Source organism: Squalius cephalus, assembly GCF_949319135.1.
Source record: "Squalius cephalus genome assembly, chromosome: 13".
In the NCBI taxonomy this organism is placed as follows: domain Eukaryota; kingdom Metazoa; phylum Chordata; class Actinopteri; order Cypriniformes; family Leuciscidae; genus Squalius; species Squalius cephalus.
In genome coordinates, this window is record NC_137134.1 from 5,296,451 (window position 1) to 5,311,937 (window position 15,487).

Genomic DNA, 15,487 nt, shown 5'->3' on the forward strand with positions numbered 1-15,487 from the left:
AAACTGAACTGAAATACAGCTTCATAACCTCTGATCCCGGGTATTTCATTATTCGCTGAGTGGTATTTCTGCTGTAAATGACCATGCTCGTGGTTTTGATTTGGTGGACCAAAAACATTTGTGAAAAATCCCATAGAAACCCTGAGTGTATATATCAGCAGTGTCCATGTTAGTGTGCTGCACGGCTCGAGAAACGTTTGCTGGAAGGATCCTGACACACGATGACATCACACACACACTCATCTTCACACTCATTTAGCTTTAGCTGATAAAGTAAACCTCCATTTCCACTGTTTTCCAGCAAAGCCGATGACGAGGCGAGGTGTGTGTTTAAATGTGTGGGTAATGATGACACACTTTTGGTCAGCAGGGTCTCTCAGTGTGAATTAAACTTGTATATAGCTCAGTTTATATCCTTACTATAAAAAGCCCCTTCCTAAATCTCTGGTATTGTGTCCTCTGGTCAGGTAGTGGCTGTGTTGAGCGCACTATGACGAGGAGAATCCAACTCTATTTTACAATAAACCAAGAACACACAGGAGATAAAATAACAATAAACCACAACCACAGAAATAAACGACACTGAACAAAAAACTGAATGAACTAAAGGCTTACGTAGGATAATCAACAGAACAGGGACAGGTATGAAACTCGTTAACAACCATGGAAACTAACAATAGGCGCGTTTCCATTACAGATTTGCGCTAAATTTTTGCGATTTTTTCTAAATGTCGACAAAAAACTATTGCGAAATGACGGCGTTTCCATTAACTGATGTTATGAGACTAAAACTTCGCGATCAGTAAAGTCATTCCAAAAACATGGCAACGGACGTTGGTAGGTTTATATATATCCCAGCCACTGCACTGGCCATTATTATTAATGGAAGGAGATGTATGTGTGTGTTATCCAAGCATTAATGGTGAGGAACGACCCTTATTATACTTGTGAGCGGTACATATGAGGAGTTTCTGGGTGTTTCTCCCTCAATATCTGCTTCAGTCTTGATTGTGGCATTTATTTGAGGTTTAGCATCCATTATTTCTGTAATTCTTTTGTCTTTAATGAGTTTATTAAAGAACTGTCTCGTATTCTGTCCAAACACACCGCGTTGTCTACGTCAGGTGACTGTAAATGCGCAAAAACTGTTTCCATTGTAGTTTTGCTAAATATTTCTTTTTCGAATTGCCTGAAAAACCTCCTCATGCGAACGTAAACAACTTTTTTGCGATAAATGGGAGTTTTTGCGAAATTGACGTGTTTCCATTGGGCGCATTTTCAATTCGCAATTTCAATTCGCGCAATTTGAAGGGTAATGGAAACGACAGGGAATGGCTAATGGCAGGGAACTCAGGCAAACAGAACAAAACCAAACTAAGGGGCCGTTTAAACAGTTTTCATCTAAAAACAGAAAAGTTTTTATGCTTTTGGCCATTCTTTTACACGACAACGGCGTCTTGTGGGGCCTGAGAACGGCAACTTTTGAAAACGGGTTCTCGATAACGGTATCGTTTCCGTGTAAACTACAAAAAAGTGAATTTGTGAACAGAGTGGTGTCATGCAGGAGATCGCCATCTACTGGCCTGACATGAGTAATACAGCGTTTTTAGATGTTTTTATGGATCTACGTGAACAGGGATCATTCTGATTGCCGTCCTTAAAAAAAGTTTCCATTTTTAATACATCGTTGTCACGTAAACGTACCCTAAAACACAATGAAACTAACAGAACTTGAGTTGTCAAAAGTACCGACTTGGTACCGAACTGAAAATTTGAAAAATGTGACGATACCGGCATTTCCCTCTAGCATTTTGAGCGCTGTTGAGCGCTTGATTCTTAAACACCTCTGATTGGCCACTGTGTTCACATGCTCAACATATGTACTACTGTGATTGGCTACAATGATCAACGCTTCAAAAGCATGTTGTCTTTGAAGCTCTTCACCGAGCGCTTACATATACACACGGGAGCATATAACAGCAGGCATCTATGTCTATCAGTGGATATATTAGGGATCGCCTGCTTTTAAATTTTAAACTTGAAACTTTAAATAACAAACTTTAAACAGTTTGTTTCGGGTTGAATAACAAGTTCTTTTACATGGCACCGAAGTCGGTACTTTTTGACAGCTGGGGTCCGTCCTTTTAATTTCTATGGGATTCTTCAACAAATGTTTTTGGTCCACCAAATCTAAACCACGAGCATGGTCATTTACAGAAGAAATACCACACAGCGAATAATGAAAAACTCAGGATTAGATGTTATAAAGCTGTATTTCAGTTCAGTTTTTGTTGAATATGTACTGACCTAGGCAGTGTGTCAAATTCAAGTCAGTTTTTATTGAAGCCTCCTATAAAATCATTGCACCATAAAAGTAGGTCATCCGTGAAAAGGCATATGATGCAATGTAACGTTTTCATAAAAAACATCATGCACTTTATAATCAGATCAAAGCCAGATTCAAACCTCAAGCTATCACCGCTCCATTCCTGTGGCATGAAAGACCCTCTGAGGATGACCACCGCCCCGATGCCGAGAGTGTTACGATCCTTTGAACGTTTGATGGACGCTTTGAAGCTCTGATGCTCACTGTGTCTAATGCGGAATAACATCAACATGATACACTTGCATACAATTTGCTCTCGAACTTCAATTTCCAAGCCGCTGGATGGAAATTATGCGTGAACAATACTTTTGACTGGTAGTTTATGTAAATTAAAACTAAGCCACACCCAACAATTAGCAACAGAAATAAAAGTCATGCTTTCTCAGTGTTTGACATCGATCGGGTTTAGAATGAGTTTAATGGCGACAGGTGGAAGCACATAATTTCCTGTGACATTTTACTGATGGACCATTGTGCAGAAAAACAGATCATAGAGGAAATGTGCAGGAAGAAAACATCTCAGTGGAGCTGGATCCTATAGAAACAGAGTTTGGTACGTGATTATTGGAATGTTGTCTGAAAAGTAGGGCACAGCTGGTGGTCAGAGGACGACAACCTTCGCTGAAAGGGTTCAGCTTTATAGAGTGCCCTTCAAAGGGAGCTGTGAATGTCACCTCTGTAGACGTCACCTGAAGAGTTTCTCAATCTACGTCAGCAGATGTTGTTTTACAACCATAGGTTATGTCATATGAGGCTGGACCTGTAATGTCAGCACTGGACAAAGGAGAGTTTGCTGCATGCAAATAAGCAAAAGTATCTTGACATAAAAAGCCCCACCAAAACACATCAGCTCAACCTCTTCTTCATTCTGGCTTGAGGAACTGATTTTGATTTATTGTGCAGTTTGATCCTTAAGTTTGCTTTCCCCCCATTGATGTTCTGGTGACACCGGGTTTCAGCAAATTTTACATTTACGATTTGTTATTGTTTTCTTAAGTTCCTATGATTTTGAATGGCAGATGTTGGTAACATTAGACTTAAAGGGCTTCATATTCCCAGCTAATTACTCACTGGAAAAAAGTGCATCTGCAAAACTAAGTACATTTCTGCAAAACTAAAAAAACCTACCTATACATAAAATCACTGCAGTTTCCAGAAATGAACACTAGTGGTAATTAACTTTTATTCAGTTTCATACAAATTATGATTATGGGGCAGATTATCAATTAATAAAGACATATTTTCACACAGTTTCTGCATACTATGACCTCAAAATGCTTTTACCATAGTGCGTGATTTGTAAACTAATGCATTCATTTGATTTCAGTACATTATTATCAGTGTTGTACGTGTGTATAAATGCTTATTTTTCAGTAAAAACAGCTGGTTCACTGATTGCTAATAGATTAAAGAATGCTTGAGTGAATAATGGATGTGCATCCTGAAGAAGGCTTTGTAGTCGAAACGCGTTGATCAACATTTTTAATGTTTTAATGATTTAGCCCAGCACTTTTAGTTTAAGCACGTGATCATCTCATAATCAGCTCCACATGTGTGGCTCTTCTGACCTAATAACCTTGCTCAGCCGCTCACCTGGTACAGCACTTCCAGTGAAAACACAAGGTATGATAAAAGAGCTCAAAGACAAAAAGCAAGATAAAATGGCATGGTTGCTTCAGAAAATATGTGTTGTATTATAGCATTGTATATAAATGCCCACTAGCAGTGGGCATTTACACTGACGTCTCACAGCCAATCACAGCAGTGGGCGTTTACACGGAAGTCTCACAGCAGCCAATCACAGCAGTGGGCATTTACACTGAAGTCTCACAGCAGCCAATCACAGCAGTGGGCGTTTACACTGAAGTCTCACAGCAGCCAATCACAGCAGTGGGCATTTACACTGAAGTCTCACAGCAGCCAATCACAGCAGTGGGCGTTTACACTGAAGTCTCACAGCAGCCAATCACAGCAGTGTGCGTTTACACTGAAGTCTCACAACAGCCAATCACAGCAGTGGGCGTTTACACTGAAGTCTCACAGCAGCCAATCAGAGCAGTGGGCGTTTACACTGAAGTCTCACAGCAGCCAATCACAGGAGTGTGCGTTTACACTGAAGTCTCACAGCAGCCAATCACAGCAGTGGGCGTTTACACTGAAGTCTCACAGCAGCCAATCACAGCAGTGGGCGTTTACACTGAAGTCTCACAGCAGCCAATCACAGCAGTGTGCGTTTACACTGAAGTCTCACAGCAGCCAATTACAGCAGTGGGCGTTTACACTGAAGTCTCACAGCAGCCAATCACAGGAGTGGGCGTTTACACTGAAGTCTCACAGCAGCCAATCACAGGAGTGTGCGTTTACACTGAAGTCTCACAGCAGCCAATCACAGCAGTGGGCGTTTACACTGAAGTCTCACAGCAGCCAATCACAAACAGTGGGCGTTTACACTGAAGTCTCACAGCAGCCAATCACAGCAGTGGGCGTTTACACTGAAGTCTCACAGCAGCCAATCACAGCAGTGGGCGTTTACACTGAAGTCTCACAGCAGCCAATCACAACAGTGGGCGTTTACACTGAAGTCTCACAGCAGCCAATCACAGGAGTGGGCGTTTACACTGAAGTCTCACAGCAGCCAATCACAGCAGTGGGCGTTTACACTGAAGTCTCACAGCAGCCAATCACAGGAGTGGGCGTTTACACTGAAGTCTCATAGCAGCCAATCACAGCAGTGTGCGTTTACACTGAAGTCTCATAGCAGCCAATCACAGCAGTGGGTGTTTACACTGAAGTCTCACAGCAGCCAATCACAGGAGGGGGCGTTTACATTGAAATCTCACAGCAGCCAATCACAGCAGTGGGTGTTTACACTGAAGTCTCACAGCAGCCAATCACAGCAGTGGGCATTTACACTGAAGTCTCACAGCCAATCACAGCAGTGGGTGTTTACACTGAAGTCTCACAGCAGCCAATCACAGCAGTGGGCGTTTACACTGAAGTCTCACAGCAGCCAATCACAGCAGTGGGTGTTTACACTGAAGTCTCACAGCAGCCAATCACAGCAGTGGGTGTTTACACTGAAGTCTCACAGCAGCCAATCACAGCAGTGGGTGTTTACACTGAAGTCTCACAGCAGCCAATCACAGGAGTGTGCGTTTACACTGAAGTCTCACAGCAGCCAATCACAGCAGTGGGTGTTTACACTGAAGTCTCACAGCAGCCAATCACAGCAGTGGGTGTTTACACTGAAGTCTCACAGCAGCCAATCACAGCAGTGTGCGTTTACACTGAAGTCTCACAGCAGCCAATCACAGCAGTGGGTGTTTACACTGAAGTCTCACAGCAGCCAATCACAGCAGTGGGTGTTTACACTGCAGTCTCACAGCAGCCAATCACAGCAGTGGGTGTTTACACTGAAGTCTCCCCCCTTCAAACTGAGCGTTCAAATCAGAGGCTAAAATCAGGGTAGCAAAAATACCTTTTATTTATAAATTATGACAAGTTTTAATGTAAAAATCATACTAACATTATAATGGCACCCCAGGAAACATTATAAAATAATAAAATAATGCAGTTCATGACCCCTAAACAATGTTCGCATCTGCTGTATGGGAAACTTTTAGACAAAACATGGCTAGATAGAGTGAATGTTTTAAAAGTTAAAGAGGAGTGTGATCTTTCAAAGACCAGAAAACATCCTCCTTAGATTCAACGCTGAGACTATGTTTCATTTTCCCCCGCTGTCTCTCTCTCACAGTTCAGAAGCATAATGAAACAATTTACACTGGAATTCACTGCAATACAGAGACAGAACAGTTGAACAAGTATTGAGCAGTTTGTTTGGGGTCAGATTTATGGATTTTGATTAACTAAAATTGCTTCTCCCCACTCAAGTAAAAAAAAATAGTGAAAAAATAGTGGAAATAAGACAAAAATGCAAGCTTTTACATAATGTGTTGTGATGTATTTGCAATGGTTGAATACACAAAGTCTTGGGGGGACTGACTATATGAGCAGTCTGTTCTCAGGGAAGCAAGCACAAAACATATTATGACCACATTATAGTTAGTACAGGTTACCAGTGTGTAGGTACAATTGTTTTAAGTGATCTTTTATCTTTAACAGACTTTTCACAGCATCATTGGTTCCCCTGCTGAACAAGCCAGGAGAGACTATGTTTCCTTCTTTCTTTGTGAAAGCTTTCTCTTTTTATATCTCAAAGCAAACGGAAGCCTCTGTTAAGGTGTAAACAGGAAGAGCAGCCAAGTCTACTGGTTTTATTAAACATTTTGAGGAGGTTTAGGGTCCCAGTATCGTATAACCCTGCAGTTCTCCTCTGGCTATCTGTAGGGTGTCCTCCAGAATAGATCTGAAGGGTTACTGGATTTAAAGGGCTAGTCACGTAATGGAAGTTAATTTAAGTCTTCCGATGGAGCAGGATAGCACTGCGCAGGGCTCCTCACTGAAACTGTCCTGAAATAGCTGTCCACACAGCCAGTCAACAATCATTTCTGTCCAGATTACAAACATCGGAAGCAATGTGGAAAATGAACCCTAAAATAATTAACCCTTCTAAACCTTGGTTGAAGCAATGTATAGGGTGGTAGAACTTACAGAAAATTATAATATTAAATAATATAATGAATATGGTTACCTCTTATGTGGCTAATTTACTCATCATTGTCATACTCCTGTACTATTTCAATGAAATTGCTGACTCTCTTGGGTTTTGAAAGGCACAAATGACATTTATTTACAACAGCTATTGTGATGAAGGGAGGTAGGGCACATAAATAGAGGACCCAATACTGAACCCTGGGGGACTCACTACTAGCATGGTTTCTCCAGACTATCCTCTCCCTTTCACTGTGTCCAGGTTATTTAGGTTGTAGGCATGACACCAGTGACATTAAATACATATTCCTATAAAGGACACTGCCATACAACAAAAACACAGCGAAAACTATCTTTCCCAAATATCTTCCCCTCTACTGAAGCCCTAAAACTTCAAAATTGGCATGCCAAAAATAATTGCTCCATGTCATTGATACCAAATGCCATTTATTTCAACCAGGACTATTATATAAAAAAACAAACAATTGACTTAACTAATTTTCCTTAAACTGACATAAATTGGGACTTGCAAGCATTTCTTATCATGAAGATTACTGACTTGCAATGACAGCAGGATCATAACTGATCAGCACTTTTTTAGAGGCCCTTATGACAGATCTTTACAATCTGTGGTGTTTCAGAAACTCCCAGAGTCAGCACAAACTCTGTAGAGCAAAAGATTTAAACATTTGCCTGAAGTACAAGCTACTTAATGAGCACTATTTACTGTAGGTCAGAATGTGCAAGCATATGGAAGTTGTCAATAAAAATGAGTGTGCCACAGTTAGGCTTACCTGGCGGGCTTATTCTGAGTCTGAGTAAATGAAGAAGCAGTTGATATCTAAACGAGTAACCCCATCTAACCCAAGCAAAATTAAGCTTTATCACCTGCAAAAACAGTAGACCCCAGGTTAAAATCTAAATCAGCTAATATATCTAAACATGTTTTCTTGCCAGCATATTTTCTGTATCTTTAGTGTACACACAAGCAAAAGCTGCCCCAAAAAAACAAAGCCACCTGGGTGCAACTCAGCAGGAGGAACTACATACGTTGCATTCTTTTACAGTTCTTTGAGGCGAGTTGGAGATGTGAGATATCTCAAACGGGATGACAGGGGCAGATAGGACATGTGTGTAAAACAGTGTGTACTTTAAGTCTAACCCAAACCGTGAGACTTGAGCACCTAAGCTAAAATTGCTAGCAATGTGATACGGTGTGTTTTTCTTTCCAACAAAAGTAATGCACAAACTAAGTCAAGGAAAAACAAGATTCTTAAATACTTTCTTTTTAAATAAAGAGAACATGCTGAAATAGGACTGTGTGCGTCAGACTCTTTCCTCGCAGCACTATTACCCAGTAACAGATGAGCGCCCATGGTGAGCCATATCAATACATGCGGTGAAACCACCACAATGGCTGCGCTCTATTTGGGAAAGGCCCTTGATAGAGATCAATATCTTGTTTTCCACACTAGAGGAACTGCAAGTGGCTGCGTGATAAACAATAGCAGTAGCAGTGTACCAGTGACCGCAGGCTCAGTCAATATATTAGTCAATCTATTGTGTAGCACTGGCAGATTGTAGCTCAGATGAACACATGCCAGACATGCACGTGGCCCCAGCCTCGCCTGACCCCAGACTCAACCCAATGCACTACTGAGCTCTGAAACACACACAAGCCGGAGTCTATAGGAAAAAGGTGTCAAATTAAAAAGGTGTGAATTATTTACCACTAGCACTGTTGTCTAACTGTCAACTATCGTAAATAGGGTTTTGTGGTATATTTGTAATTAATGAATTAAAAATGTTGTGTTATTAGGTTATGTTTTCACAATGTACTGTCCGATACTGATCCTAAAGGGAAAGCACTCGAGCAGTGTACTGTTGCTATGATTACATATTTCTAAGCTGCCTTGTATTTCAAAAATATTAGAGAAAGTAGCTCCTTTTTGGCTAAGAATAAAGTGCGGGATGTTTTTCAGTCTGGTTTCAGGGTGGGTTATAGCACTGAATCAGCTTTACAATGGGATACAAATGATTTGTTACATATTTGATGACCTGGGTAATCAAGGAGCTTAAATTATGCTGGATCTTAGTGCAGCTTTTGATTTAAAGGACAAGTTCGGTATTTTACACTTAAAGCCCTGTTTACAGATCGTTTCTGATGAAATAGAACGGTTAAGATTGAAATTTGGACACATGCTGCTGTCCCGAGAATTTTAGGTTTCTGTGGTAGCATCCCCCCCCCCCCCACCTCCACAATGGTTGCATAGGTGCACTGGAACAATCCTTCCTAAAACGCATTAAACTTTCGTTTACAAAGACCTGAAACTCACCGAGTGGTCAGGGGTGTTCACTGATATGCTCACACAAAAATCGCTGCAAAAGATGCTTTCCAACAGGTGTTATCGTAGTTTTTGTCCAACTCCATTGACTTGCATTGGATGTGCTGTGAGGTACGGTGTTACTCCGCCGCCGGAAACTGGGCTGGAGTGTCTATTATTCAAGCTCAACGGAAGAATGTACGGGTTTGAGGCGTTTGGAAAAATAGGTCCACAGTTTTACAACGAATGGTAAAACATCTGTTGGAAAGCATCTTTTGCAGCGATTTTTGTAATAAATCACGATATTCTCAGCATGTTGTGGGTCTGAGAGGGACTGTTTTAAAAGAGTTTTTTTCCTATTTGAAGAAAAGATATTTTTCAGTAAAGGTTGGGGAATTGTGTTCCTCTACAGTTTCTATTGACTGTGGAGTTCCACAGGGCTCCGTTTTGGGGCCTATTCTGTTTTCTTTATTCATGCTGCCTCTGGGTCTGATGGGTTTTTGGGATGCCTTATCATCTTTATTCTGATGACATTCAGATTTACTTGCCTCTCAAAGCTGGAGGAACGAGTTCTCAATGTTTTTATTACGTCTTGGGGAGGTGAAATGCATTCGAATAAATAAACCTGAAGTTATCATTTTTGAGCCAAATGGGGTTGACAGTAGCTGCGTTTACATGGACCCTAATAATCCGATTGTAATCGGACCAGTAGAACAATCGGAATAAAAAAGTAACATGTAACCACGTCAATCGGAATGAATTGGCATGATCTGATTAAAATTTAATTCGGATTGTAAGGGGTGGTTTATTCCTTTTGTAATCCGAACGAGACTCGAGAGACCATGTAAACACTCGATCGGATTGAGAACCGAAACTTGTCGTCACATAATTAGGACACGAAACAGATAAATATTAAATCTGCTTTTTAAAACAAAGAAAAGGAGGATGGTTAGTATGCAACAGCGGGAACTGTATATTTCTGCAGTGTGCGCATGTCAAAAGATTAAATCTGATCAGAAGCTTGTGACATATAAACACGCACATCAACCCGATCACTTTTTTTAGCGTTCATGTAAACACTGCGTTCGGATTCATAAATCGGAACAAATTCATTCAAATTGAAGCAAAAAGTGTCCATGTAAACGTAGCTAGTGACTTAAAAGTTGATTGGTCAGTGAAAGTGCAGTCCCAGATAAGAAATCTGGGTGTAATTTTTGATTCAGCACTTCGATTTGATGCTCAGATGAAGTATATGGTGAAAAGTTGCTTTTTCCAATTAAGGATTATTGCAAAAAATTTTATCTTTTTTGTCAGATGCTCATCTTGAGACAGTGATTCATGGATCTATTTCCTCCCGCCTGGATTACTGTAATGCACTTAATTAGGGAGAAAACCATACTCTTATTTCAAGACTGCAATTGGTCCAGGACGCAGCCACAAAGCTCCTTACTGGTGTAAAGAAAAGGGAGCATATTACACCAGTTTTGGAAAATTTGCATCGGCTCTTGGTTAAATATCGGATTCAGTATAAGGTGTTGCTACATGTTTATAAAGCTGTCCATGGAATGGCCCTAGGTTATATTCTGAAACTGATTCACATGAACTCACGTAGACCTCAAAGAGCAGCAAAGTGTCTTTTAATGTCGATCCCCAAACCCAACGCCTGAAAACTAAAGGGGACCAGGCTTTTTCTGTTGTTGGCTGAGATTGTGGAGATCTGGATCTTCCAATGACGTTCCAACCCGTACGACCTTCGTTCATCTTAACACAAACGAAGATATTTTTGACGACACGTGTGTGTGATGCTGATGCAGGAGCCGGCGTTCTGACGTTGAACCTGGAAGCACTGCACCGCGTTTACAACGTCAGAGACTGACACGGAAGAGAAGAAATTGTTGAATAAAGTCGTTATTTTTTATTTCGTTTTTTGCGCACAAAAGTATTCTTGTCACTTTAACATTAATGTTGAACCAATGTAGTCACTGTAGTGTGTATGACTATTTTAACGATGTCTTTACTACTTTCTGCATAGGCCTTGAAAGTGGTAGTTGTGTTAATGGAGGGACAGAAAGCTCTCGGATTTCATCAAAAAGATCTTCACTTGTGTTCTTAAGATGAACGAAGGTCTTACGGATTTGGAGACGACATGAGGGTGAGTAATTACTGACAGAATTTCATTTCTGGATAAACTAACCCTTTAAATCTTGTTTGAAATCTTATTTGTTTTCTATGGCTTTTAATTGTTGATTTTTGGAAGCGGTATTTTATTTTAGCTAATTGTTATGTTTTATGTTGTTTGTATTTTCTGTATAGTCCTCTGGTTTACTGAGTAGTTGTAAAGGGCTCTATTAATAAACTAGATTTGACACATTATTTAAAGTGATTTAAGTCTACATTTTTTGGTTACTAAAACGTTGTCTGAAACATTGTGTGAACGCTGTAGGACAGACCTGATACAATCAATCAACAGATTATACTTTTTTTTAACTTGATTTCCATGTTTTCAATTAGTGCTATAATTCATCCCACCCCAGTAGTGGTTAATTTATTGGGAAGTGGGAAAAGTCGGAGAACTGGAAAAAAAGCTCCCCTACTTGTAGGCTTTTGTTTTGAATCGATTTTGATTTTATTTGTATATTTTCTGCTTTCATTTTAATTTTAGCTGAAGTTAACAATAAAACCCCTACTTGTAAGACTGTCAAACCTTTTGTTTTAACTTCCTTTGGAGGGTCCAATAAGAGCCCATGATTCACATTAGGAACTTTAAATATGGAAAGTGACTGGAGCGATGAATTGTTGAGTAAGAGTCATTTTAAGACTTGAGTCACATGTACGAGTAAGGGAGGAGCACCCAAACATGAAAACAATGGCTAGCCATGTTAGACTTCCCCACACTGACATCACAGCACATCCGTAACAAACCCCCCTTCCCAAACGAGCCCACCCACCCAGAGCTCCCGCACTGAACGCCAGCTCCTGTTGTTCAGCGCTCACACAGGCATTCTGGGACGGCAGAACACACACGCCTCGAGCAGATTCCAGGAGTGTTCGGACTTGCTCAGGGTACATTTAAAAGCCACCGCAAGTTCAAGGAATGGAATTCGTCATTACTGGAGATGTTTGCTTGACATCGTCTCTCAAAGCACTGCATTCTGGGCCGTCTCTCTAATGTCTGCAGAAATAAACCCATTAGACCCCTTCAACTATATAAAAGCACAGGAGAGCTGCAATTATGTCCAATTCAGCTGGAAAAACTATCAGTTATTACATTCATTCAGTGCTTTGACCTCTGAAGAAACCTCAAAGCCTCTAAAATCAATCAAACATCATAAAAAATGAGACAGAAATGGGGATGCTTCTGTTAGGAATCAAAAGAATAATGTTTTGACAAATGGAGTTCAGAGAAAAAGTTAGTAAAGTTTCCTCAACTTGGGAAAAATGTGTCTTTCTTGCACACGGAGCTGATTATGAGATGCAAATGCCAAAATGTATTAGTTTGCAAATTGTGCACTATGGCATATCATAGTAACGTGCAAGAAACCGCACAGAAATAAGTCTTTATTAATCAATAATCTGAGTGAAAGGGAAGACAATAGTGTGATTGTGTGAAAGGGAAGAAAAGTTGTTGGTGTTTTACAGCCACTAGTGTTTATTTCAGCTGGAAACTGCAGTGAAAATTATATATACACACACATTTTTACAGAAATGTATGAAGAGGCACGTTTTTCCATGCTGTCATTTTGCCAGTAACTAACAAGTCTGACATCTAAATTTCTATCAAATTATAATCTTTGAGTAAAAAAAAAAAAATGCTGATGTGTTAGGTATGTCAAGGAGTGTTGGACTATATTTTCTGTAAAACAGATGTTGCCATTAAAAATGCCACTGAAAGAAAAGAATGTGCCTGGAGAATCTAACAAATAGCACATATAAACACCGGCTCATGTCAGTTCTAGTTCATCTGCACTAAACTATTAGTCTTAAAAATGAATCACGGCTGGACAGTTTCCAGTGCGATCATGAGACAGATGTGCCGCCCCAAAAAACTAAACCAACCAACCAGGAGAATCATAAGAGAAAAAATAAATAATTTAGAGCAATAGTACATTCAGAAATAACAACCCAGATAGTCGTAGTTAAAGCAAGACATTAAAGCAAAAACTTTCTGAATGGCTGTTCCACGCAGAGTTACACAGAACTGAAGATCCTTCAGCGTCAGTAAAGAGTAAACCATATCACAACATTACTGGCACATTGTGTAGAGATGTGCGCTCTCACTTTGAGTCAGATCGCTGATCGTGACATTGTGTTCCTCACGGCACGCAGGAGCTCTACACACAGCACCGTTTGACCACAAAAGCAAAAATATGCAATCATACGCTTCCAATAAAGCCTGCTAATTACATGGCTTTTTGTTCATGTGCATTAGGAAGCGAGACGCAGGCTGACCTTTAAGAAAATATAATTTTCCTCTTCACACATGCCATTCAGCGACGCAAAGAGCTTTCGTGATGAATGTTTTTCAGTTCAGTTGCACTGACGGCCTTTAGCTCATTATCTCAAATAGACTTCGGCAAGAAAATAAATCTTGATGCCCAGATAATACCTCAGCAGAAGCTTCAATGTTTTCATGTAACATTACAGTAACAGAAAAGACAGAAAACCCTGTTTTCATGCCGAGTTTTCCGGTACCAAGGCGCTGTAGAGAAATGCAGTGAAGATATACAGAAGTTTGCAACAAAAACCCAATAGGATTTTTCCATTGGCTTTTGGATCATTGTAGAAAATAAGATCTACGACCAACAGCGCTTATGATTCTTGCACATTTTTTCCCCCATCATGATAATCTTGACAAATGAACACAACTTTTATACATTTTGAAGCCTGCATCCTCTGTGGTCCCATTTAGCGAGACAATAAAAGCTTTAATGGCAAATGAGGTTTTCCTGATGCATTTTATGTTGTTGAATAAAATGTGAAAATATTTTGAGCTTGTGTTCATCACTGACTTCAGGCATTTAACCAAAAACCCATTAAACTCAGGCCGATGGAACCAGAAGTGCTAAAACTACACAAATAAGTAATCCCTGCAGTGATTGATGTTTTCACAAGCTCAGTGCATTATGAGTGTTATAATTCTCAACACACATTAAAGTAACTCACATTGATGTCCAAACTGCAGAGACTGAGTGCGTCCACATCTCTCTTCCTCTGCTTCCTCTTCTTCTGTAAAGACACGAGTGATAATCAGTTCAGTGCTTCTTTATCTCTAACAAACAGATTTATGTTTCATAACACCTGCATGTTTTAGACACTACTGGTTTTATTTAGTTGAAATTGTCATGCAGAAGTCACATACTGTATAGGTAACCATCACACGACAACACAATATAGAGCTTGTAGGTTCACCATGTTGAAATGAAGCATATTTTCAGCATTTGAAACATATGTCAGTAATAAATGGAAAAAGTCATTTTGATTTGTGCACTTAAATATAACAAAGGATTTCAGGATACTCAGGAATCAAAACTTTTAGACGCACCTGGACGTTTCTGAATGTTAGTGGAGACATTTATGTGGTTGTTGTGGAGTTACATTGATCATCTCAACATCATCATGTGTAACTTCTCCACAAGTGTCCACAGTTCCTGAGGTCTTTATAAGCCAGCGGTGACATGTTCTGGTCAATAGTGTTCAGTGCTCGTCTGTGCTCAACCACAGAACAGCTTCAGCTTTTTCCATTGCGTTAGAACTGGTCTCTGTTGTCACTTGCGAAACCAAATGTCGGCTGGTGTGTGTAAACGTGCAGATTAATGACGGTAATATTATAATAAGATCCTCTTCATACGTCAGAAGAGGAGTGAAATCTGATCGGCTTATTTTTTGCAGACAAAGTTACTGGGTTTCACCGGGGACCCGATTATAGCAAGTCAGATTTTCATGATATGTCCCTTTAAATGCATTTGACCAGTTCTAGACCAAACTTCTATCAGTCAACTCTATTGCCAGCTTTATTATTGTTGCTCCATTCCTGTTTATTCTCCATGACAGCAGAATGCGGAGTGATCGTCTGCACGAGTGTGAACAGTAGAGCCTGTGAAGGTCTGCTGCTCATGACCCATGACCCCTGGAGAACACCCGCTGTGCGTGTTCAAGTCCCACC

General features: G+C 40.2%; 1 protein-coding gene across 4 annotated transcripts in view; it reads right to left on the bottom strand.

The window, feature by feature from the left end:
- The window catches only part of arhgef3 (Rho guanine nucleotide exchange factor (GEF) 3), a 95,034-nt gene that overhangs the window by 44,359 nt on the left and 35,188 nt on the right, over positions 1-15,487 (bottom strand). For 2 of the 4 annotated variants that reach the window (XM_079891400.1, XM_079891403.1), the window contains one exon: positions 14,488-14,547. In XM_079891400.1, coding sequence (XP_079747526.1) covers positions 14,488-14,547 — 60 coding nt within the window. Of the gene's footprint in view, positions 1-14,487; positions 14,551-15,487 lie in introns of all 4 variants that reach the window. The other 2 variants (XM_079891399.1, XM_079891402.1) reach the window with 1 other exon arrangement.